The sequence below is a fragment of the Bombus vosnesenskii genome, unplaced genomic scaffold (genome assembly GCF_011952255.1).
Source record: "Bombus vosnesenskii isolate JDL3184/JDL3185 unplaced genomic scaffold, Bvos_JDL3184-5_v1.1 scf7180000013265, whole genome shotgun sequence".
Classification (NCBI taxonomy): domain Eukaryota; kingdom Metazoa; phylum Arthropoda; class Insecta; order Hymenoptera; family Apidae; genus Bombus; species Bombus vosnesenskii.
In genome coordinates, this window is record NW_022882925.1 from 1,351,932 (window position 1) to 1,378,736 (window position 26,805).

Consider the following 26,805-nt stretch of genomic DNA (forward strand, 5'->3'; position numbering starts at 1 on the left):
TTCTCTGAGGACTTAGTTTAATTTAAGGATGTAGGGTTAATCTGAGGGTTTAGTTTAATTGGAGTGCGAAGTTTCAAATTACGGAGTGCGATATCTTCGATTATATACAAAATTATTGTTTTATCGTGAAATATTAAGAACCATCAGTTGAGATAATGAGATGGAAAATGATCGAAGATATTTGGCTTAACATTTTGAAGATTTTGACTTAGTTTAATCACCACGTAAAAGTATCAATCGAAACAGGTAATGTCTTTTATAGTAAAGAAATGATATTTCTTTCACTTAATCGTTATGATCGTTATAAATCTTTGATTTAATCGTCTGATGATGAAAAGACTTTTTGATTCAATTAAACTTCTTACCGTGAACATCGGGTGTCACGTCCTGTTTCGAGCGGAGCATCGTCATTTCCTCGCCGGTTGCAAAAAAAATGGTGGGCCTAAAAAGCGAAAGTTAGTAGCCGTTGATCTTTGATCATGCGTTAACACTCGACACCCCCGGTTAGAGAACGACTTAAAGCGAATCGCGTTATTTGCGCTCGTCGCTTGCTTAACTTGTTCGCGGTCGACTGGGCTGCTCAGCTCTCGCGACGACTTCGGGAATTTTTCCTTCTAATCTCTCATCCGTGAATTCGCACATGGCCAGGAACAGGAAATTTATCGAGATTTCTTCGTTTATTAGACTTGCTACTCATTTTCGCTATAGAATTCCAAACTTTTGTCTATGAAAATATGTACTTTTTCGGTATTTAAAAATTCTTCTTGATACGAGAAATCTAATCTACTCTGCTAGAACTCGCTCTACGATTTGATTCAATAAAAATCGATCTAGTCTACAAATCCAGTGTTTGTAACCCTTGTTCCGCGCAACGAATCCACCCCTACCAAAACATACCCGAAGAAAGATGGCCTTCACAAATGTTCGTTATTGGTTCCCATAGAAATTTCAATCCTTTATAAATTTGTGGTGGATGGTGTGGAGAGGGATTAGTAAAATGGAAACGTGAGATTGCTGGTGCAACCCGTCAAATATATTTGCAATAAATGTCGAGAGACGCTCGTACAACGTATTCGCAAAGACAGTGTATGATCGCTCGCGGATAACTCGATAACTCGTATAACTCGTGAAACTAGTATTATACCCGTTAAGAACTGTTAATACCTGATCGACAACTGACTGTATGCGACTGTATGAGAGTCGAAAAATTCAAATTCGTCTTTGTTCGACGGTTGCATGTAGCGGAGACATTGTCTTGCCCGGAGTTTATTTATCGTTACTTTTCATGGATCAAGGAGGTATCAATATCCCGAGGCAAAATAACAACATCCTTTGAGTTCTGTGCCGCTACAAATTGAAATGGAAACCTTCTAATTCCTATGTTGACTGTGTCGAATTAGAATCTACAGGTTTTCCTTTATTCTAAGAAACTTCCCTTTTACCTGTAACAATGTAAATATAAACCCTTTACAAAACCACCCTCGAACATTCTCCAAACTTTCATCTTGGAATCTATCGATTTCCACAAACCACTCCCTACTACTGACTGACCAATTACTTTCATTCTCATTTTTTACCAATTACCGCTCAGTGATTTCGTATAAAAGTTCACACATTCGCCTCTATCTCAAGGAATTTCCATCCCCAAAATGTCGCATCCCTTAAAACCCACCCTCACACCAATCATCCTGCTATGAAATGCACAGAAACTCCGTCCACCCTCTCGCATCAACCAAACATTGTCCAAACCTCCGTCATTTCATCGAATCTGCCCCCACCACGAGATATCTGAAAAAGGAGCAGCGTTCTGAAAGACAGCATGGTCTCCACAGTCCTTCCCCGTTGATTTTCGCTGTTACGTTACTGGGCGTGCCTTCAGGGGCGCGACCAGTAAAGCCTGTGAAAGCATGGATTGGTCGACGATTGCTGAGAAACAGATATGAAAGCGGCTCGAGCACGTTTTCCTCGGTGTCGAGCTGAGAGCAGCCGACTGGTGGCCACAAAGTTTCCCCACTATCGTCTACCTTCAAGAAGACCTGAATGGGAGTGGCCAAGCGTTAGTTATCCCGGTGGCGAGTGGTTCAGAAGACTAGTCAGGATCAGAGAACCGACCTGTCCAGGTCTAGCCCAACCGTAGAAGAACTATAGTGGTGTCTGGTTGATCCTGATCGACAGTGAGGATACGTACGAACTCGGATTTTGAGTGATAGTTCGTCAGCTTCAGCAAAACTGGAGGTTCAGTGGGATACACTGTGTTCGTTCGATTGCCATGTGATACAGTTTTTAATTTTTGTGAATGCTGCTGCGCAGCCAGGAACAGTGGAGGGAGAACTTTTGCTGGGTTTCATGAGAGGAGGCGCAACCGCGCTGAGATGACGGTGACAACAAACTTTTCAATGATGCGACCTTGTTTTACTGGATACCCTTTTCAAGGTAAGAGGTTTATCAACAATTTCCCCTGAAGTTTGGATAAGATAAATTTTAGCGCGCACAAGAGTATTAATAAATTTGGAGGTAGTTGTTGAAACGAAAAATTCCTCTAATACTCGGAAAAAGAATTATCGAAAATTATTATTTTCTTTAACAAATATCATTGTTTGTGAATTTTTGATTTTCAAAAGAAGATAAGCGATTTTCTCAAAATTATTTCTCGTCCATTCCCCTTGAGGTATCGTAAAAGAATTTCCAGCGTTAAAAAAGTACGTAGAAGTGAGAATTAAGGATGCTAGCGAGGCATACTTTGATTGGAGTTAATTATAAAAATTTAGTAAAATGAATAGATAACTAAAAAGATGATCGAGTGAAGATATTAAAAACATTTCTAAGAGATTCGTGCAACGGTTGAGATATACAAAGTCGTCCCAAAGTTAGATTAGTATTATGCAATTGAGATGCATTGTAGACAACAATCTTACCATTCACAAAAAAGATCTTCCGGACTCGGATGTCCTGTAAGACATTGAACGAGCATTGATATATAACTTTACCTGACTCAAGAAAACCGGAACAGTACCATTAATGACCGCCATAAATAATGAAATATATCTTTTGACGGGTTTGCCGTCGCTCACAAATACTTCTTGTCGTTTTTACGATTTTACGCGCCTTCAACCATTTTTTTCTTTTGCTAAAAGAAATCTTCGTGAGCCTGAGTATTCTTTGAACATTATTCGTACATTTAAGTCTTTAACTTTACACTTTGAAGATAAACTTACTACCATAATTATTCGGAATGAGAACAAAAAGGAATTGTTCGAAGATTACAATTAATAATTCGTTCAGTATTTAATTGAAGTTCATAGCTTCAGTATATTTTATTGTATTTTATTTCTTACTTTTTTTTTAACTAAATTATTTTTAAAAACTGATTTTTATTTTGCCGTGAATGTCTGTTACAAACTTGTACGTGTCCGTGACTCGAGTTTATGTCAGTTACCTATGAGATAATTAGAAAGTCGTTCGGGATTCACCAGAAGATTTCTTCCCCTGGCTGCTCATGTCGAGAAATCGAAAATGGACCGTGTAATCGTCAAACTTGTCCGGCATTGTTGGCCTTCGTGCTCAGAAAATTGCCGATGCGGAGAACTTCACGAGCTGCTCTCCTCGAAACTTTCAAAAATAAACTTTCCGTCTCTCGTTCTTAGCTTCGTAAATTTTCATACTTTTCCACGCGGTGAACCTCCCATTTGACCATCCTGGCGTCCAATCTCGAATCTCACGAGAGTTTCGAATTAACTGTAATTAATCAAAGAATAGAAATGTAATCTGCAATAAAATAGAAATCGATATACAGAATTCTACGTAACTAACTATAACTGGACTGCAGGTGTTTACGCAATTTGATGCTTTCATGAATGTAATTAAAATAAGGAAATCTAAGACGAGATTCCTTTCACATTTTTCTATTAAGTATTATAGTGTATACTATACTTTGGATATTTCGTATCCTCTGCAAATTACGACGTATTCTATGTATTTTTGCGTCTTAAATTTTCTACAAATGCATAAACTATCCGCCCAAAGCAATCAAACGCGCCGAGAAAGAAAAGTATTATACAATATGTACCATCAGGATGCAAATAAAGAGGTTGCTTGTGAATTTCGCATTCTTGTTTGTCATTTGCTTGGACAGTAGCCGATCATTTGTCACTGTCTGGTATTACGCACGGTGTTTAATTGCATGCAACGATTAGTCACCGAATCGTACTCCCGCGGCTTGTATGCAAAATGGAAGCGTTTAGCGGGCGCGTAACGTGTAATTAAACATTCCTGGGAGATTAATAATGTTGCGGATGCGTTTTCGCAATTACGCGTACGTCCCATCGGTAATCGTTTATTATTTTATAGAATGTTGAAACGCGCGGGCAGCCGTGAGAAGTAAAAGCTGGTGTTCCCTGGCAATTTATATTTCTCGGAAATCCTGCTTCCTTTATTGAAAATTAATTGCAAGAACGATTTCAATGGCAATAGAGTTACGAGTGAATTGATAAATCAACTCGTCAATTTCCCATAAACGCATCAAATTCCAATTTGGCTAGCTTCCTTCGTCATTCATAATTTTCTTCTTATTTTCAACTAAAGTGTTGAATTGTTTGAAAAATTCTCTGAAAGGAATACAGTCAATTGTTTCAATTGAAATTTCTATATATTATTCATTCGATATAGCATTCATTGTTACTTATAATTGTCTTCCAGCTATCTGTAAATTCATTTTTCAATTTATAATTTTTCTTAGTAAAATGTTGTATTGAACATTTTTCTTACTAATAAATTCTATAAAGTTCTAAAGAAACTACTGATCTACCTAAAAAAGTCTATGGGAAGTAACCTAAATTGTAAATTTCTTTTCACGAGACTCACGTGAGATATACTTTATTACACCGAAGCGTCCTGTTTTGCGATCAAGTTTTCAGGACAGAAAAAAATAAAAAAAAAAATACATAAAAAAGCTGCGCTCCTCAGCGGCTTAAACCCAAAAATTGTATTATACAACGAAAAATGTAAAGCGCCGACACATAATACAGCATGGCTATGTCGTACCGCTGCGTATCGGTATCTTTGCCTAACATACCATTACAAGAATTTACCGTTTATTGTGAATATACATACAGCTACAGCTAAAACTGTATTTTTGGACTCAATAAACTTTATATCCCCTAAAAAAAAAAAAATATACTTTATTACAAAACAGTTTGTGGATCATTTTTCAACACCAAGAGAAATATTAGACTGACATTTTTTAAAAGTTCTGTTTCCATGTTTAAAATATAAGTACATTTTAACTAGACAGGATTTGTGGCCGTAGAGATTTTCGATCAATCAAATACAGCAAGATTGAAACTGAACAACAGTTGGAATGTTTAGAGGAGTCGTTAGCGAGATTTGTGGAATATCAGACTTGGAATTGCAAGTTGTGATCGGGGAAATTTAAGAGAGAACTCGGAGAATTTCGTTGCACTAAAAACTCCGTTTTACTTGAAATAGAAAAGTGGAGAAAATTTCCTGGACATTATTCTACATTCTTTAAGTAGAATCAAGATCAAACACGTCTGTTTCAACACGTCATAAAATTAATCTCTTATTATCGAGCAGCAGCATAAATGAACGTAATAGAAATTCAACTAAAGAAGGATTTAACAAAATTCACTGAATAACAATGGCTTCGATTGGTCTAACTATTAGCAAACACCAGCTTTCTCAACTCTCCCTAAATCGCAAGAATTAAAGAAGAAAAAAGTTGCGATGCATTCGTAAAACGAATTCCTTCATTAGTAAGCAAGAACGTATATTTTTCAGAATAATTTCTTTGGCCATTGAATTTTATAAAATAGAGACAATAATCCAAATAGTAAGATGTAATAAAAGAACTTAAATAATAATTGAAATTCATCTATAAAACAATTTAACAAAATCCACTTATGAAAAATTGACTTAATCAGCCCAAGAATTAAGAACACTAGTTTTTTTCCATCCCCATCATTTTTCGGTTGTCGAGTACGCTCGATGCATAACTCGACTTATGCAACCGATTCTGCGCAATCAAAACCGTCGTTTCGCCTTTTTTCCGGTTGCTTGGCGCATTTTTCTTCGTTGGTTCGTTACGTGAACGTCGATTCTTTGGTTCAGTTCCTCTTCTTTCCCCGTCGAAGTAACCTGATCTAGCTAACACCGTGGGAAATTTCTAATCAACAATATTAGAAACATTGTTTAACAATTAACTTTTTCCGCGGGTTTTCCGCTTGGAAGGATCAGGTATGCGATTTCTCGCCATCCCCTCGAAAAACTCACGAATTTCTAACGCGCTAGAAAAAATTGAAAGCGAAGAAAATCGGGAGTTTTGTTACCTGTAAAGGACCGCTTCCTTTTACAGGTGACCCTCATCTATCGCTCTGTGCGCTTTTCCTTTCATTCTATTGTTCCGATATTTTGTTCATAATTATGGTAATAATTCGTTTGAAACTTAATTCACTTTATTGGATGTTTTCAAAGTTTCGCCTTATTTCAAAAATTTACCAGAAACGTAATTGTCTTTAAATACATAAAAATCAAGTTTCGTCAGAAGTTCCTAACAGAATATTTTACTGTAGAACCGTGTCTTCCGACTTTTCTTTGGTATTTTAATATAAAAAAATCCTACAACGTTTTCCCTCAGTTTTATTAATATTTAACAATATTTATGCTTTAATAGTATGTCGAAATTTATACAAAGACGAATCAGTATCTTTAGTGTAATGTTTCGAATAGTCTTGGTAAAAAAAAAACATTCTTCAGAGTCTTTTTTAAAACAAAATTTGCTCAATAAAACGCAGAAAAGGGAAATTGATTTTTGCAGAGGTTCGCAGTAAAATATTACCTTACGAAACATTAACTGGTATCATCAATTTTACATTCATTAAGCAGAGTCAGAATTAAGAGTAAAAGTCGTTAAAGACGCAGACGTACGTTGATTCCTTAGAATCCTTCACGATTTATCAGAAATGTTTCCCATAATACATATGTAGATATTACAAGAAGTTTCCATTGAAAAGGATAAAAATCGTGTGGTTGCTAATGTGGTCAACAGCACAAAAAAATGTAATTACGATCGAAGTGTCTACTCGAGCGTGTGAAGATTTTTTCCAATGTCAGCTCCCTGCTGTAGCTAGATAGATAGATAATTACCAAGTGAGTGGATCTGGGAATATTAAACGAACGACAATAATAATGATAATTCGTTTTTCTTCGTGTCTCGCATCGACGATCTTCCATCGTCGGCCACCTCGTTTTTCCTCTCGTTACTGTGTCACAAAAGTGAGTCACACATGTATGGTGTATTTCTTAACACTTTGATCTATGTGACCAGAATATTCAATCCAATTCAGTGAGAACTCTACTTATTCAAATATAGCGCAAGATTCGCTGACTGATGTAAGTAGATCTAGATTTCACGGTCAGACAACTGTTTGGAATTACTTCCTCAATTGCATCTACATAGAATCAACTCCTAATTTTATTATCAATTTGAAGATAGTACTACGAATATCAATGAGAACATTTTCTATTTTGACAAAATTTTTACCGAAGAGTTCTCTAATATTTTAAATTGATTTTTTTATTTAAATTTTCGTCTTCTATTGGAACACTTAACGATTCCAAACTTTTTGTCAACAACGTACGTCTATGGAAAAGATTTTAATTTTTTCCCCGAAAATTAGTTGCGAATTTACCAATTTAAATATTGTCCTATTGATACACTTGCAAATATCACAGAGTATACCATTAATATACAAACAATTAAAAAATTACTTATATTTCAAGTTTTATCCAATTTGCGCTTTAACTTATTAATAAGACTGTCTCAAGTGATCGAAGGCAACTGTCAGAGAAATGAAGCGCGTTAGAGAGTACGCGTCAGAAAGTCGCGACGAAAAGAAATCGCAATGCAAGCAGTTGTTTCCGATCGCGATCGCGCGACATAGATTACGGTGAACTGGACAAATTACACGCTATCAGTGTTGTGCGTCGTAAACCCTTTAGATTCATTGGCCTTATCGTTATTTATGTGACTGCTCGCGCCAGTCTATTGCAACTCCTTCTTCGTCGGTTTCCTCTCTTTTTTCCATCGCGTCTCCCCTTTCGTCCTGTTTCCCCTCCCGATGGAATACACAGGAAATACGTGGAGGTGAAGGCGGAACGATAGATCCGAGTTTCTCTTTATTCTGCATCGAGTAACTGTTCTCTCGGCTGGTTCGCGTGAGCAAGAACAACACAAAAGAATTCCGCGATTTCGCAATCGACCTTCGATCCGCGAATCCTTTCTGCCTCGGGAGACAATGTTGGTAGTCTTAAATGATAAGAGAGGGAGAGAGAGAGAATACAGTTCTTTTGTTAGAAATGTCTATGCTCGACGTGTGATTGAATTTGAAATGAACGGAACCAAGATGAAAGAAAATCGAGATAATATGAAATTTTTGAAGGAAACTAATAAGATACTTAAAACATTGATAAATCGAGGACGAAGAAATAAAATTTGAATAGAATGTCTTATTTTCTAATGTTTTATATTATTTATTTTATTTATGATATTTTATGTATAACTTTGCGTTTTACACCTTACATAGACGTGTAAAAATTTACAATCTATTGATGAGACTTTTCTAATTTATTTAATGCAGCTAACGTTTTTTAGAATTGCATTTGATAGATTAGGAACGTAGTGTAAAATGAAACGATAGTTTAGTATGTATTTCTTAAAGTTTTTTTTTAATTCCATGCGTTCTTCTTCGCAGATTTGGGATCGATACCAGGTCAAGGACGCGTTAACCAACTTGGTGGTGTCTTCATAAATGGGAGACCTTTACCAAATCATATCCGACTAAAAATTGTGGAAATGGCTGCAGCTGGGGTCAGACCCTGTGTGATTTCGAGGTGGAAACCTCAATAATCTTCTCAATTCGAAATTTATAGACTAAAATCTCGTCCTACTTTCCTTTTGAAATCCCTCTTAGGAGTTTAAAAAGATATCTTTTCTTGAGACGTTTACTGTGCTCTATTTTTTAAGAAATATTACATCTGTTCTAACTTATCGTGACTTTCTTGAGATATTTAACCTTGCCATGTGTCGATGAAATATTTCAAGAAAGTTCTAATAACACTTCATTTGTAACTAATGTGCGACTTTCACGATCGGGTTATCAAACTTTTCCGAATAACCGCGGTGGAATGAACTGCAATGTTGACGAAACGCCGATTAACGAAGCAACGTATAACAAGGTTGATAACTCGACTATGATGAATTCAAAAATTAATTTGTGGCTTGTTTGTTCAAATAGACAGCTAAGAGTATCTCATGGGTGTGTTTCGAAAATTTTGAACCGCTACCAAGAAACCGGAAGCATCAGGCCTGGCGTGATCGGCGGCAGCAAACCTAGAGTCGCCACGCCAGAAGTAGAGAGTAGAATCGAAGAGTACAAACGTGATAATCCGGGAATATTCTCGTGGGAGATACGCGACAGATTGATAAAGGAAGGAATTTGCGACCGAACTAGCGCTCCAAGTGTCTCGGCGATCTCAAGACTATTGCGTGGTCGCGACCCCGAGGATGAAACTAAACTTGGCGACCGTGATGGTAAGTATCAATTAAGCTTTCTTCTGTATAAAAAGAAAAAATTGATTGTCTGATGAAAACACTTAAATTAATAATTAATTTAGAATTCTGATTCTAATTCTTAGTTCAAAATTGCGCTCATCTTTAATTCAAATATAATTATAAAATACACGATGAATATCATTATATGCAATTTTTTAACAAATAATTAGCACTTTGGCCCAATATGTATCTGAAATTATATGGTTAATATTTTGATCAAAAGATTAGAAATAATTATATTCTGATTCTAATAAATATTTTGAAAATTAGTACTGAAAGATATTTTTTCATGAATTCAGAAAACAATGTACGAGAAAGAATTGTTAATCCCGAAATATTATTAGTAGAATTAGTTGTTCATACTACGGTTGTTCGACAAGTTTTTATAATTTCACCACATTCCAATCTTGAACTGGATAATTTCTTTGATAATCACTGACAAGGAAAATTGCATATTAAACACGGTGTATTCCTTTCCAATCGCTTTGGCAAAAACTCCTTTGATCGAGAGCACACCGGACACTCGGTGTCTCTTCCCAGCCAGTCTGACCAAGATTGATGATCCAGGTGAATCAGTGAATTAGCCTCTCGCAAATATTCCCGTAACAGCGCCACCGTGCAAAATTAGATTATAACAACACCGACTCATAATTTGGTCCTCGGGGCCCTCGTTATGCGAGGTCCCTCGAAATTGAATCGGCCGGGCCCTTTTTGCATTCCCTAATTTTCTTCGCGAATAACAGGGACATTATTCTTCGTATTTATCCAAGATATCCTGGAAACACCCTCGAATTTTATAATACTTCCAATCGGCGTCATTTAGTCACTTTGGCAGAATATTTCTTTCCAAACTACACATTTTTCTTATTTTGACATTTATCTCCAGTGTTTTATATTTACTTAAATATTTATGTGGGATGGTGTGACGTTAGCGAAAGACGTGGCTGATTGTTTATAAACGTTGTTAAGATATGTTAATGTTGTCAAGGAGTGTTGTGAGCGTTACCAAGGTTTGTTAAAGGAAAAGTGAACGTGGTAATGGTGTCTGTTAATTTATAATAAGCATTCCTACATTTATAATTTCTATTTAAATATAAAAATAATAAACGTGGTAATGCTGTCTGTTAATTTATAATAAACATTCCTACATTTATAATTTCTATTTAAATATAAAAATAATACAAGCTTAAATTTTATAAAATTGAAACTGTCGTGTATAATCGAAATTGCCTATTTTCATCTCGAAGGGTGAAATCTGTTATCTTTAGTTTCTCCTGTAGATTATTTGAAATTCATTCACATTTAATCAAACATTTATTTCTATGTAGGATACATTGAAACTATCGCAATCTCGAATCTTGCAAAATTTCAATAATCTCGAAGCATAAATATTGCCTATTTCCCAGTTTGAAGGCTGAAATTTAATCGATTTTAATATTCATTCAGCTCTTTCGAGTTTTATCTTGAAAACTGGTGGTATCTCGAGGAACGCCCAGTAGCAGAGGCAATTTGTCGACAAAGTGGAACGCGGTGTTAGCCGAGGCAACTCGCGTGCGTAGAATTTTATCGTTGGTGTATCGGCTTATAACATTTCCACGGCAGATTTTGCGATCGCGCACGAAAAATTCGCCGTTTCGAAGGTGGGACGGGAGGAGCAAAAGAAACAAGAAAGAAGAAACGTGTCCACGATAAAAGCGACCATTAAGGTAACAGCTTCCTGCGCAACGTAATATTCCAACTGAGGGAAAATTACCACGCAGGCAATTACCGAAGGGGATCAAAAGTGGAGCTTAGCGAGTAGTTCGCAGTTAATTCGCACTCGACGCTGAAACTTTCCTCTCGAGGCTCTTTAATCATCAGCGGAAGATTTGAAAAAAAAAAAATTTCTTGGCGGTCGTGTAGTGCCGTTTTCCTTCATTTTATGTTTCACCTCAATCGCAGGTACACCTGATTTTGTGAAATAAAGTTATAAAAATTATCCCGCGAAGAACTGGTTTGTGTTTCAGTTAGAATTTATGTTCCAGATTCTAAGAATCTTCAAGTGGGATATTCCCATTTGCAGGCATCGCGACGACAGCGTCACCTTAGGTGCCATTTGGAACACAAAATTATTATATACTCATGGACTAGGAAGTGTAAAATTGTTTACATATCTTTGGTCATATTTCAGGAAGACACAGAGTAGATTTTATGCAATTATTTTTTATTATTGTTTAGGTTATTGCTTGGGTTAGGTTAGTGCTTGTTTTAAGAAATCTTCCATTCTTACTCGCTACCACAACTGACGTTGTGTTACTTATTCAAAGCAGAAAAAGTGAAAAAATTCTTCATCTATCCCGTAGTCTGTACACACAAATCTCAACATACGTCTTTAATGTTTCTAGTAGAATAACACGAAAGAAAGATATATTTTACGATGATGGCGTCTACAAAAATCATGAAAGAAAGCTATTAAGATAATCCTAGTATTAGATAAACATCTGTTTATTATTGGGAAAATGGCAGTTAATCATATTATTGTGCCTTTGAATACGAACGATTTTTTTAGTTTGCAAGGTCTAGAGGCAAATGAAATCGGGACAGATTGTTACTGCTGTTTCTTGTAATCTTCAGCCTGAGTTACATAAGAAGGTTAACTTCTTGTGGTAACGTCCGTCGATATAAATGTATAAACGTGTTCCCTAGGAGATTATTGTTATCCTTTCTTCGATCGGCATAATAACATTGAGCAAGCGACGATTATAAGTGGCGTACAATGTCTCTTGTACCTATACTAATTTTAATACAACTGACTATTACAAATTCATCCGCTCGTTACATTATTAAATATACACATACACGTTATAATCAACTCACTTTATACATAATAAGATTGCAACTTACGCTCAGCTATTTGCAAAATGGTGCAATCAAAAAGAGTATTTGACAATTCCCAAGTTAGACGGTAGAATAAGATGACTAAAACGAGAAATTATGATCCCGATTTCCTCATTTTCTTGAACTTCGTTCTAATATCTAAAGTTCTTATTGTCGCGATCCACTTATGATAAGTTCCAAGAATTCACAAGCTTTTACCCGCCAAAATAAAATTATCAAAGCGACAAATTACAATTCACGCTTCCTTCCATGGAATTTCCCTATTCCTTTGCATGTACAGATACATTACACGAACATTTAACTCTCTGGATGAAAAAGGAAAAAAAGAAAACGTTAAAAAGAAGATGTTAACGAAACACTTCCGCGATCACGCGAGAATTTATCTTTCTTTTACCTACGTGGAAGATTTAAAGAGAAAGGAAAGAATAATAAAGAAATAGACAGAAAAGAAAGTGGAAACAGCGCAAAACGCGATATAATCGCCGCGAGCGAGTAGGATCGTGAAGTGGAACACGACGATACATAGTCGAAAGAAAGATGGATCGCGGCATCGGCACGCCCCATCAGCTGGCCGCGTTAGACCACCAAGGATTCGTGGTCCGGTTCTTCCTTGCAACGGTGAATGAATAAATTAAATGGTCGCGCCATTAATCAGGCCCGCGTTTCTCGATCTTTGAAATTACCGGTTAACGTTCGCCGACGCGAACAGTCGGTAGCTCTGACGCGGCTCTGTAATTTTCTCACCGCCCTATACATGCCCACGTGCACGTCCGAAACGTTCGATAGCTCGATACTGGAATCTGATGCACGAAACCATTGGATAAATTCCCTCGATTCTTGAAATATTCATCCTTTCTTTCGCTTTGGTTACTCAACTATGTTGTCAGCGATGATTTAGACAAGATACAGATATTCGAATATTAGCAATTAGTATTTGGAGCCATAACTGACAGGATAAGTGGTTTGTAAAAGCTTAGAAGTTTTTATACGTGGATAATAAAAAGGGTTTGAGGTACGAAGAACTTGATTTTCACTTTTTCAGGTTCTTTACTATAGACGAAGGTATGCGCTGTTTGCAATGAGATCAACTCAATTTAGGATAATAGAATAATTACTGATTTTACAATTCATAATTATGTATTAATAATGAAAATAGACAGTTATTTGTTTTCTAATGACAATTTCGAAATGTCTTTAAAAAATGAGACAATCGAGTGATTTCTGTTTTGAAAAGGTGGAAGAAGTGTCTTCTATGGGAAATAGGGGCATAAAATTCTTCTTTTTTTAGGTACCGAATTTTTAAATTCCTCTTTGTTAACCGCATAGTATGCACCAAGCTTCCATAAGTTCAAACAAGTTGGAACAAATTGGAACTAATTGGATGTATTTTGTACAACCCTTAAATACATAAGGATAAAATGTAACAATCATCGTCAAAAATTTCTCACAACTTCGAAGGGTAGTTTCGAGTCCGAGCGACAAGACAAATGAAAGTTTTACAGCCGACGGTGGTCCATCGGTGGGGTCATTCGGAAATGCTTGCCGGCAAAGATGAAAGAGCAAAACGAGAAGAAACTGCTCGTAGATTTGTAAGTCGATCAGCTCGGGATGGTCGGTTGCCCTTTCAAAACAAAAAGAGGAGGGCAAAAACAACGTGTTACCACAGAGGGGGTGAGAAACCTAAAAAGGCGCCGACCATTGAACGTCTCGTACTTGTCAAACTACTGTGAAAATACAGTTTCTTGGTTTTCTTTTTAATCTACCGGCAGGAACGAGCTTTAACACGTTGCCGTTGGCGATAAAAACAATAAAAATCGAACTTTAAACACGTTGATTTTTATTAATCGAGCTCAACATATAAGAATCGATATCGAGGATAGTGAATTCTGTGAGTGTGAAGGAAGTGAACCAGAGGAAAGAGAAATTGAAAATTGTAGTGATAGCAGTAATAGTGACATTAGTGACAAAGAAAATAAGTCCTCATTAAGTGAGTCAGAGAACATTTTGAATGTACGCGAAAGAAGACGTGCTCGGCTGTTTTCAAGTTCTGAAAGTGAAACTGAAAATGTACAAGCTAGTCCAGATGAAATTGCCGTAAACGGAACCAAGTGGAAAAGAATTCAAGAAGGGTCAGCTTCTGAGAGATTGCGCTTGCACAATATATTCAAAGACACATCCGGCTCACAGGATATGCAAAATAAGTATCATGAAAGATAAAGTAAATAGCGCATCTTCCTTACTAATTGACAGCTATATGTTGCAATGTATATTATCTTGCATCAAATCAGAAGCCTCTCGAGTTTTGGGTAAAAAATGGACCATTACAGAAACAAACTAGAAAGCATTCCTTGGAATATTGTACGGGGAACATACGAAGCGAAAAATTTGAAGCTTTCATATTTGTAGAATACAAAATGGGTACCAAGCTTCTTTCCCAGCACAATGAGTCGGAATGAGTTTGTCGAAATATCGAAATTTATTCGATTTGACAAAAAAGATGATAGAAGTCAACGTTTGAAAAATGACAAATTTGCACTAATATCAACCGCATGGGATAAGTTTATTGAAAATAGCCAGAATTGCTATAAACCTGGTGCAAACATTACAATAGACGAGCTACTTTTCCCAACCAAAGCCAAATGTAGATTTACGCAATATTTACCGAATAAACCCGACAAATTCGGAACTAAATTTTGGCTGGTATCTGATGTTCAAATAAAGTATGTTGGAAATGGATTTTCTTATTTAGGAAAAAGCGAAGGGCCTAATTTAGGCCCTTTTCCAAATCCATTTGCAACATCGAATTTTATAATGAAACAAAATTTGGTAAGAAATGTGATGAATGATCAATTTTGTACCTAATAATGTAAGTTATATTTGTATTTTATTTATTCTATTACGCTTATTACGCTTCTTATTCTATTATACTTATATTTGCTAATAAAAATTTATTTTAACATTCTTGTTACCAAAGGTTTTAGTACTGAATATTCTTCGTTATCGTACTTATTGTTATTGTTAAAGTTGTTATTATATAGTTTTTATGATTTCAGAACATGAAGTTCCTTTTTTAAGATAATAATAGATCAATAAATATAAAAATATTCTACTATTACGTATTTTTTAAAGACTAGTCATTTTGTCTGGCTTTGGTAGAGATAGTTACGTTTCAAAAGCCGATAGTTCTAATGTTAATATCATCCATCAATCCGATTTGTATACATTTTCCAAACATTCCTTTCCTTCAATAGATATTTTTATATTTCCATGTAGACGAATTTTCTCTTTTCATATATAATTTAAATTTCCTAATATTTACGTATATAAATGCAATCTTTTTAGGATTCAGTAAATTCCAAACTTTCATACGCTAAAATTTGGTATTAAGTTCGATTAAAATAAAATTTTTTTCCGAGTTTGTGTTGTTCTTTTCTTTCATAAAGTTGCACTATGTATTTCGTAAAAGAGAAAAAATAACATGTGTCGTGTACTGGTCGACGTCTTTTGGTCCACGTAGCAAGATCGTGCCGAACAGCAAACTAGCAATCTCTCAACCCCCTTGGGGTTAATGCAGGGTTCGAAAGTTTGGTAATTACTAGCCGCTCGTGGCCGCTTAGTTCCATGAAATATGTAATTTCTGTCGTGATTTTGCAAATTTGCAACGTCCGATTTCTACTTTTAAATGAAACTGCTTGCTCAATGAGCGTCTTTTTCAAAGAACTCGACGAGAAGAACTATAAGAATTTTCTGTTCGAAGATTGTTTTGCTTCTTTGTATTACTTACTCCCTTTATTTTCTTATATCTTACTTACAGTACTTGTACGATTATCTCTAGTAAGAAACATTTTTCTCAGAACATGATTCTGAAAACATCTTCCATCGCTGTTCTCAAAATAAAAAGTATTCTCTTCTTTCTTTTCACAATTTTCTACGTTTAACCATGGAATTAATAAAAATAAAAAATCATCAACTAATATCAAAGTCAGAAAGTCTACAAAAATATACTTATCATGTACTTTATAGTTTCCGATTGTAGTACCCAACAAATGTTTCTAATCTAGAATCCAATAATCCCATAAAATCCCATAAGAAAAGAGGCGAACAGAGAGCGGAGTGGCATGGACTACTCGAAAGTTCAAAAAGTCCCCAAAATCTGCTTAGAGCCGAATCTTTTCATCTTTCAAAAATATGATCGATAAAACTAAAAACTAAAAAATGAAAAGAAGAAAGAGAAGAGAGGTGAACAGAATGTAGAGTGACACGGAAGCCCGCGGAACAGGAGAAACGAGACGACGCGACTCAGGAAAGGAAAGGGGAAGAAGCGGTCCGTCCGGGAATAGAGTCCGTGTCGAATGGGCATGAACGCGGGGCGTCTCGGCGTCAGGCGTCGTCGGCCGATTAGTCGCGGCCTGTGTAAAGCCAGTCGACGATTTCAAGACGTTTCGCCGGCCCGTTCGCCGGAAGAAACAACCTCGTTCCTTTTTACAAGCGTGTCATCCGTCTCTGCTTTCGCGGCTCCGCGATGATGAATCTACGATAATCTAAAAATGCGACCAACCGACCGAGCACCCGAGGACCTTCGTTTCTTTAACCAACCACAAGAATGCTGGGGACTTAACGAACGACAAAAGAAAAGAGAGAAAAATGGATATTATCGCGAAGGGAATGGTAAAAAACAATAAAAAGTAGTACAAAAAGTTTTATATTTCAATCTTTTAAAAGCCAGTGGTAACTGTTTGGATCAGAGCTGAATAAATATTATTTCAGGAAATAACAACAGGAAATGGTAAGTGGCTTTTTATATTAAATCATACGTGTATGAAATTAAATAAATATAAATATAAATACTGTCAAAAGACGTTCGTTCAATGTATTTGCGACGATAGTGTATGTTATGATAGTGCTCGCAGATAACTCGATAACTAGATACCGGACAATAGCTCGGACAATATCGAAGATGTTGATCGCTAATTCGTGGATACTCGGTACATACTGTTTCGCTCGCGATCATGTCTGTTTATTTATACTGGTCGGCGGGTTGTTTTATTATTATTTTTATTATAGTTTTATTATTATTATTAGTTTATTCATTATTACATTACATGTATCCTAACGATCTTGATACTCCGAGGCAAAACAACAACATGATTTGAATTGTTCTTTACTCATGTGCCGCTACAAAAGTTTTATCAACAATAAGAACTAATCGCTTTGCGGAGACACTTCTTATTGCTAAAACTTCCCGGACGAAATTGTCAGTGTAAATTTTCGTTAGACGACCTGTTTCGTAGCATTTGCGGTAAATGTTGAAAAAATGGAAATGTTCGGAGCTGATTGATTCGTAGAGTGAAGCGGTACAATAATTCCGTTGGAAAGACACAACCAGCGGTAGAAAGATTCATTTTGTAGCAATCTGTTGCGGAACAATTTATTTCGTAAAAAATTAGTCGTATTAAAGTGAAAGCAAATGTCAAGTAATGAAATGGACATTGAACAATAGTAATACAAAACGATGCATTTAATCACTGTGTTTTTCCTAAATTAATTAAAATACATTAATGAACAAATAAATGAATCTGAATGATCGATGAAAAGTTAAATAATAATCTCACTGTATTAATGAATAAATAATTGACATGAAAAGTGTGAAAATTTATTAACATCAAATGAAACGCATTAAGTCGTAGGAAGGTTGAATCATTTGGTTTAGTCGAGGTTAGTACTCGTATCCTTGTTATCAGTCTCCGTTCGACGATCGAAGGGAAAGGATCTCGGAACGTGTTTTTCTACTGTCATCAGTCATCAGTCATCAGTCATCAGTCATCACTCGTCACTTTTCTTGCCGTTGCTCGGTGTCCTTGTAGTAAATCATATTTCTTGTACTCGCTCGTGCTCGCGGTCTATTTAATTCTCCGATAATGGTAATTCCAGGTTCGAAACATCTTTCTTTACACATTCTATTAACACTTTTGTCGTATTGCTCTAATGCGTGTTAACTAAATGCGTAAATTATTCTGTACGAAGAGATCGCCAATAATATTTCCTACAATTTTTTAAAATATAAATGTCAAATACATGTTTGGCGTATTACTTTACATATTCTGAATTATTTTACATGAAAATACCATCAGTCAGCTACTACAATTTTTTTTTAAGTACGGATAACAATTCTCTGTTCTTTTAAATGAATAAGCGAATTGCACATGTTATATATACCATATATACCTAATAATATTCTGAAATGCAGATAACATTATTTTCTTTTATCTCGAATAAATAAATAAGTAAATAGAATATACACGTTAGTATACACTGCAAGTTACAGCAAGAACAAAATGAAAGAGTATTTCAATCGTGAAGTAAAAAAGAATAAAATAGAGTAATATAACGGCAAACAAGTCGATCGTGAAATCGAGTGTGAAACAAGCAGCAGAATGGGAATGGAGTGCGGTTCCTTTTGAACTCTTGCTCGGCAAAACAAACCATCAACCAGGACGTGCATTCACCTGCAGAGACGTGGCTGAGCAGGTGACACGTGCACATGGAATTAATAATTATTAGACGCGTCCCTTACTTTATTCTCATACTTGCACACTCAATTTCATAAAGTGTGTAATTTTCGTATATGTAGTTTGTTACCATTTGCATTTTCATAGTCTCTCGCACGAATTACTACTGAAATTTATCGGTTGGTAACAATAAAAAATGTAATACGTATCTCTAAGCTATAAAATTAGATACTGAAACCCGCAATCTCGAGCAGCTCAACCGCTTTATTTCATTCGTGGCGATTTAAAAATCTGGGATTGGATTTCTTTGTCACGATACGACTGTCATTTATGTAATATTCACATTAAAAAACTTTCACAAATAGAATCATTTAAAAGTCCAAAACTGCATGTCGAGGTCTTCACTGACAGAATAAATTCACCAATGGTACTCTACACTATCAAAGATTGATTTGACATTGTTCCAACAAGAATGAATCACAGAAAATAAAGGATACTAAATTCAAGTCAGGAACTAAAAAATGCCAATTTCAATGGTGCAATAAAAAATTGCCTCAAAACCAATACAAAACATCTTATTTTCCAGGTAAAACGAGTTCCGGGTCTGATTGTGAGAGCGAGCCAGGAATTCCTCTAAAAAGAAAACAACGCAGGAGCAGGACGACCTTCACAGCTCATCAATTAGACGAACTAGAGCGGGCGTTCGAACGAACACAATATCCAGACATTTATACCAGAGAAGAATTAGCTCAGAGAACAAAATTAACTGAAGCCAGAATTCAAGTGTGGTTCAGCAATAGAAGGGCCAGGTTGCGGAAGCAGCTATCTTCAACTTCTGGTGGTTACGTCAGTTCAGTCGCATATCCTGCAGCATCTTATGTTTTACATCCGCCTGCTGCGCCTCATCCACACGCTGCAACTGCTGTTCCACCGGGTCATCCCCATCCTCATTCTCATGGGCAAACTTTACCTGATAGCACATTCTCGTCGAGTCAAGGTAAGACGATTTATTTAATTATTGTTTTCTTTTTTGGGAGGAGGGATGATTTAGAAACGCTGATCAGTCATGTTTAAATCAATTTCGCTCCTTGATGTACAATTAACATTAAAATGATGTTAATATTAAAATATTTTTGTAAACTAAATAGATTGCAATGTAGATCGAAGTGTATAAGTACAGCGACACTCTTAACTGTTCCAATTTCCGCTATTCGTTTCGTAAAGGTTTTAACTTGTTAATGTTTAACGGTAACTTGATTAGGTTTGCAAAGTGGTAGTAAATATATAGTAGTAATCTATTTTGCAAAGGATAAAAAAGAGGTAAGTGCTTTATAAGGGACCTAATGATATGCAACTTATGTAATATACACTGTACAGCCGGGTTCATTAGGAATCTAATGACGGGCAGATATAGTTTACTACAAAAACACTACTCGAGTTCAGAAAAGTTCGGATAGTGTAATTAACAGAATTTAAGTCAAGAATATACTACAAATTCATATTTATGGTATGTAAATGTATAATATATACAGAATTTATATTTTCTTTGAAATCTTGTGCTTGTTCTTGTTTTTCAAACCAGAAACACGAACACACTTTAATTTAGATTTCAGATATAATCACTCCCTAATCAAGAAACCAACGAAATCTTCAGCCACATACAATCTTTCTTTCTCCAGTTCCAGAGCTTTATTCTTCTCACCATAGCACTATGTCTCATCAATTAACTTCGGATTCAACTCGTCTGTCTTCATCTGTCGGATCCACACCGGCTTACGGTCTTCCAGCATCGGTAACTTATCCCAGCTCGCTGTTACCAGCAACATCGTCAACCAGCAGCACTCACATGAGCCATCAAATGTCTTCAGTAGCTGAAGCTTCCTCTTCAACGTACCAACAGGCCAGTGGTCATCAACTTCCATCAACACCGAACTCGTTGGTCACCATGATGGGTTCAAATTCTGGAAACTCAAATCCAGCGTCCGAACAATTAGCTTCGGCGGATCTACCGATTAGCTCGGTGTCTCCGGTTCAACAGCAACAACAACAGCAAGCGAGTCAGGGAAACTCTTCGCCAACGTGGAATCTTCCGATTTCTAGCGGAGGAAGAGTTGGACTTCCGAGTCCACCAACGAGTTTGCAACAGTCTCATGCTCACGCACATCCTCATCAAGCTTTCGCTAGTCATTATAGCGCTCAAGGTTTTCAGCAACCACCCAGACCTGCTCCTCATCAACCGTTTTATAGTTGGTATTGAGGAGATTAGGAATTTTGAGGATTTAAGGACAGAAACTAATGAATTAGAAGTGCAATCGAAAGTACCTCATTAACACGTTGACTGTCACGACACCCGTATTCGTGTGTCAGCAAAGATTCTGTTCAGGCCACGTAATCTATATTCGGGTGTCGCTTATTTGATTACTTACGAAGGATCGTCGTAGGTATTTGAAAAGATATTCCATAATAATAAATTGTTTATTAATAATTAATTGTAATAATAGTTGAATTGTTATAAACTAAGTGGCGGCACTTGACAACAAATACTCGACACTAACTTCTACCGGATGACGATAACGCAGTGGTTAGCGCCTTAGGTTATGAACGTCCGAGAACTGAGTCGAGTCCTGATGCCCGTAATCCTATTTTTCTTCCACGCATGTAAAGTAGAAGAAAAATAGCAGTACCCCAGCAGCGCGACATCTTCAGTCAGCAGCTACAATTATCACGAACAACACTTACACCTCACGAAAATGGTGTTTTTTAAGATAATTATTTAGAATGTAAAACTTTAAAGCATTCTATACGTAGCTGAGATTGGTCGGGACAATTTGGACAATAAGTTGTTGTTTTCTTCAAATTGTTTTGTGCCTTTGTTCGGCCCATTCGACATCTTTTATTTGCGCATCTAATGCTTCTTCCGGAATCATTTTTCCGAACGGCGATGTTCTGCTGATTCCGTCGAAGACGGATTTTTTTCGAAGGATTTTTTGTATTTTCAGACAATCCTAATAATTTTGTAATAATTGTCTAAATATTTTAATATTTATATTTTTTCTTGTTGCAATTTTGTAAATCGTCAAAGCATTTACAACAGAAATTCCCAGAAAGAATTGAATGCCAAATTTTCTGTACCATTTGATTCTTCATACAGGATATAACCTTACAAACACGAAGATGGTACCCCGCTGGGGGTAGCCACTCACATGATAATCAAACAGCCAAAAAATACCACCAAATGTCCTAATTGGACAAATTATAAGTGTGAAATATTAAATAAAAAAAAAAAGAAAAATTTGGTTCCTTTTCTAATTGTGATAGCATAAGAAACCATTTGGTCGGAATAATCTATACCACACTTTCCTTCATTATATTCAACAACAGCTAGTGGTTTTTAGCATTGCGAACAAATGAAACGAAAGATTATTCTTGAGACCATCACTTGAGCGATTCGCGTTATTAAAATATCGATGGGAGCACTTAGCAGAGAACGCTTGGTACTGCTGTACGCGTGGCCTGACAGAGATTTCTTTGAAAACACGCGTGGCAGTTAAACATTTGGATGAACGAATGCGTATGCGTAAACGAATACGAAATATTCTCTCTTCTTTCTCTTGTTATATAATTGTTGGTTGTAATAGGAAAACTGCAATGAAAAAAAATTTACATGAATGATAGATTTAAAATTAGATTTAAAAAAAGTTTCAGATGTCTTGAAACTTGAAGATATTTGTTGATTAAACAATAATAACGATAATTTGTTGATTAAAATAAGATGAAAGGAAATAAGAAAATGAGTAAGAATGGAATAACAGTAAATAAAATAACTATTATTAATTCAGCAAGGAAGCATAACAGCGGGAGTCCTAAATTCCCGTTACGATTAGATAATCGACGCTACGAACTGATCGATCCCCTTATTTCTGTTAGGATAATATGAGGTGGTTAAAATTGAGTTTATACTGAATTAACAGGTATAAATTACAACTATTTATAATTTCTACAAGTTTATGTTACTTATTGTGGAATAATCGAATAATATTCCGCAATAGTGAAATAAATATTTGTAGAGTAAATTCTAAAATAACCAAATGGTAATTTGCAAAATTTGTTTGCAGAATTTGATCCCTTTTATTGTTAAATTTGTTGCAACTATGCATGAAAATTTATTAATATTAATGGCTTGCAATTTGTGAGTTGTGAAACTTCACTAATAACATTAGTTCAATCGTACAAAGGACTCAAAGCTTATATTATAAGAATATCAAAAACAGTGATAGCAAAAATTAATAGCTATAAAAATACTGCAACGAGAAAATTAAAAAGCGTGTAGGAGAAAATTTAAATATGGTTTCTGCCATCGTCATACCGACTAAGTGTTACATTTAAGAGCTTAAAAAAATTACTTCTGAGTTTATACAAATTGACATGATGATAAATTCCTTCGACAAAATTCCTTGCGCATGAATAAATCCAGTGATTGGATTGGACACTAAATTCACGGGTCCGATACACCTGGCACAATATTCGAACAAGTTCATGTAATTTAAAAGTTTCCCCATTGATTTGACATCGTTGAATTGTATTCTTTCAGACACTAAATTCACGTCGAAACTATATAGGACTATATTGTTTCTTTTCTTGTAATAATTGTAAAGTTTGTTTATTTTTTGTAGATTATAAAGTAACCAAGAATAGTTAATTAATTAAACATTGTAAATATTCGCTTGTTTTATTGTCGGTTTTTGGGTTCACACTTTAAAAATCGATTATTTGATAGTAATTCGTATACGATCAAAAAGTATATTTAATAATATAAATAATTGGTAGTTCCTAACTTGGCAATATGAGACTAAATTTTTCATCGAACGTTGAATGAAGACGTTCAAATAAATGAAAATTGAAGAGAATTAAGAATGGTGTTGTAAAACGAAAAACAGTTTCATTTGAATTTTCACGAAGTATTGTTGTAAAGTATTATTAAATCGTATGTACGTTGTATTAAGCATGTATGATATCGTATCTTGAGGAGTAAGATTACTAAATAAAGTTTCGAAAAAAATATACAAACACTACGATGATAAATATCATTCAAATTACTATTAAGAAATATAATTGCTCAATAATAAATAGTTTATGTAGATTAAATATGAAGGAAGCAGAAACTTTTCGAAACATTTCAGTATATACTGCATAAATACAAACATACAATTAAGTGCAGCAAATCAATTAATTAAGCTAAAGATTGGTCTTAGACACAATGTATTCTACTTATTAATAGTTTACATAGATGGTTTTCATCGAATATTATATACAATAATATAAACATGTCTGAGAAGCAATGTACAGTCTTCAAGTCTTCTGCTTTTTCGCACTTGATGCTCCATCTTGCTCATCCGACTGGAATATTGTTTGTGGTTGAGTTTTCTTATACGCTGGGGCAATCCAGTATGGATTCTCTTCTGCTACTTTTGCATATTTCAAAATAGCCTCTCGAGGATCTTGGTCATCTTCTATTCTCTTACTAAGCCCCAAATTTCGAATTACATAAGAGCTAAGCGTTCCACCAGAAGATGCAACTCTGCCACCCTGCCCAGAAGTAATCGGTAAATCTGGTCTTCTTGATTTAACAGGATCCAAACGATCTTTTTCCATTTGTTTACGAACAGATTTAGGCCTGTCCTGCCTGAACAATGGAAGTGCATGTGGTGTAATAATCTGTTGGGTTGACATTACTTCAATGTGTTTTTGTTTCAAATGCGTTTTTACAACGCACAATTTAGCTCCTCTTAAGCTCTTCTTAGAATCATAATATACTTTAACTATTCCATTTCCACAACCAACAAATATTTGATTTAGTTTTGGATGCCACAATGTTTTAATAACATGCGAGTTTGTTACGTTTATTTCATTAATTAGATCAAAGGTCTTTGTATCATAAAATAGTATTCTACCAGTATTTTGATTCCTATTCAATGATTCTCCTGTAATGAGAATTGAATCATCTGGATTAAACATACAATCAGTTGTATCATATCTGGAATATAAATTGTTTGCTTCAAAGACAGGTGTTTTAAATGCTCTCAAATCCCAAAGCTTCAACGTATCGTCGCAACTTCTGGTTGCAAGCATTTGTCCAAGATAGGAGAAACTTAAACTCGATATCTCACTACCCTGTGCATGTGCATTCCTCTGAATCAGCGATGGATTCACAAAATTTTTTCTATGATCCCACATCTGTATAGAACCATCTATACAACCACAGGCAACTACAGTACCCTCTCTGCTATAGCCACATGTAGTTGGTATTGTTTTAACTCCATTTTGTGCTCTACACTTTATCAAATGTTTGTGAGCACGTGGCCTATATAAAATCCATATTCTACAAGTACTATCTTGTGAACAAGTAAGGTATTCTTCCTTTGTAAATGGATGCCAACAACCACTGTTTAATCCTGCTGTATGACCTTTTGTACGTGCCATGTCTGATATATATTGATCACCTTTCACAGTTTCGCACTTTTCAAAACCATCTCTGTCCAAAACTTTTGCTTGTGCAGAACCTGATATGACTAATATAACATCACCAGTCATTGAATATTGTAGACATTTAATCGGATGATTTTCACAAGGTTGTAGCGTTCTGAAACTTCTCATAGATGAATCCATACCAGCAAAATCCCAGAAACAAACATCATAATCGATAGAACCTGAAGCTAATCTTGCTCCAGAAGGATCAGCTGCAATAGCTGTTACTGCTTTTGTTCCGTGAGTCATTGTAACTTCATGACTACATGGAACTTTGTCTTTCAACTTTAATTCTTCTTCAGTATCAGATTCATTGTCATCTTCGTCGCTCTCGTCATCATCATCGTCTTTATCTTTTACTTTTGTAGATTGTTCTGACAATGTTGAATTCTCAAGCCCCTGAGGTATTGGAGGGCCAATAAAATCATCCTCTTCATCCTTGCTATCATTGGCATTTTCATTATCAGCAGCGTCGCTACTTTTAGCTTCCTCTAATAATTGTGTTTTAGTCTCTTTATCTATAGCTTTTGTTTTCTCAGACATTGCTTTGTTAGTATTAATAGTTTTTGTAATATGCTCCAACATTTCTTGTACATCAAAGGACTTGGCCTTTTTACCAAAACCAGTTATGCCCATAACCTCTTTCAAATTTTGGGATTCTTCTTCATCTTCTGGTTTGATTTCATTCATTTTTGTTATATTAGTTTCTAATGATTTTTTACCAAACGTACCAAATCCAGAACTTACAGATTCTGTATTTTTCGCTTGTTCCTGAGATAAATCTTTACTGATCTTTCCAAATGTTATAACCTTTTTCGTGTTCATGATTTTATTATATTTACAAAATTTATTCTTCTTCGATAAAATGAATTTTTTTATTTAAAATTTTACTTCAGACATTCCATAAGATTTGACATATTAAGTCAAACAAACATTGGAGGTTATGATGTCTTATAATTTGACACTTGCTTAATTTAGGAGGACTCTTAATAGAATTGATACAAGGAGAAAGCTTAAACTTCAAATAAGAATATACGATCACAAAAGTTCATAATTTTATTCCTGAAACACGTATTTTTTGGAATTAAATATTTGATCGATTTGCAGGCACACAAATGCAAACAGAAACAGAAACACAAAGACACAAGTCCAGTTACTTGCTCTGTAACGTTTGTCGGACAAATTGTGTACTGCCATCTATGAGGAAAAGGCGGAACCGCAACTTGGAGTATTCATGGATAGATGGCAGTACATACTTTTTCCGAA

At 35.5% G+C, this 26,805-nt stretch overlaps 2 protein-coding genes across 2 annotated transcripts; one reads left to right on the forward strand and one right to left on the reverse strand.

Moving 5' to 3' along the window:
* The first annotated feature begins 2,107 nt into the window (after nucleotides 1–2,107).
* On the forward strand, nucleotides 2,108–21,465 carry LOC117243246 (protein gooseberry-like). Its single transcript, XM_033510547.1, has 5 exons — nucleotides 2,108–2,433; nucleotides 8,769–8,907; nucleotides 9,312–9,607; nucleotides 19,601–20,011; nucleotides 20,694–21,465. Exons 1-5 carry the CDS (start codon nucleotides 2,373–2,375, stop codon nucleotides 21,269–21,271), a joined length of 1,485 nt encoding a protein of 494 aa, XP_033366438.1. The 5' UTR covers nucleotides 2,108–2,372; the 3' UTR covers nucleotides 21,272–21,465.
* A 2,791-nt stretch (nucleotides 21,466–24,256) lies between these two features.
* Nucleotides 24,257–26,677, reverse strand: LOC117243126 (gastrulation defective protein 1 homolog). Its single transcript, XM_033510362.1, has one exon. It carries the CDS (start codon nucleotides 26,362–26,364, stop codon nucleotides 24,364–24,366), a length of 2,001 nt encoding a protein of 666 aa, XP_033366253.1. The 5' UTR covers nucleotides 26,365–26,677; the 3' UTR covers nucleotides 24,257–24,363.
* Between the last annotated feature and the right edge of the window lie 128 nt (nucleotides 26,678–26,805).

Excerpts from the sequence above, each read along its gene's own strand:
- LOC117243246 (XM_033510547.1), top strand. The coding sequence starts at position 2,373 with ATGACGGTGACAACAAACTTTTCAATGATGCGACCTTGTTTTACTGGA. Across the intron at positions 8,908-9,311 it reads AGACCCTGTGTGATTTCGAG|ACAGCTAAGAGTATCTCATG; the intron begins GTGGAAACCTCA and ends TTGTTCAAATAG. Across the intron at positions 9,608-19,600 it reads TAAACTTGGCGACCGTGATG|GTAAAACGAGTTCCGGGTCT; the intron begins GTAAGTATCAAT and ends CTTATTTTCCAG.
- LOC117243126 (XM_033510362.1), bottom strand. The coding sequence starts at position 26,364 with ATGAACACGAAAAAGGTTATAACATTTGGAAAGATCAGTAAAGATTTA.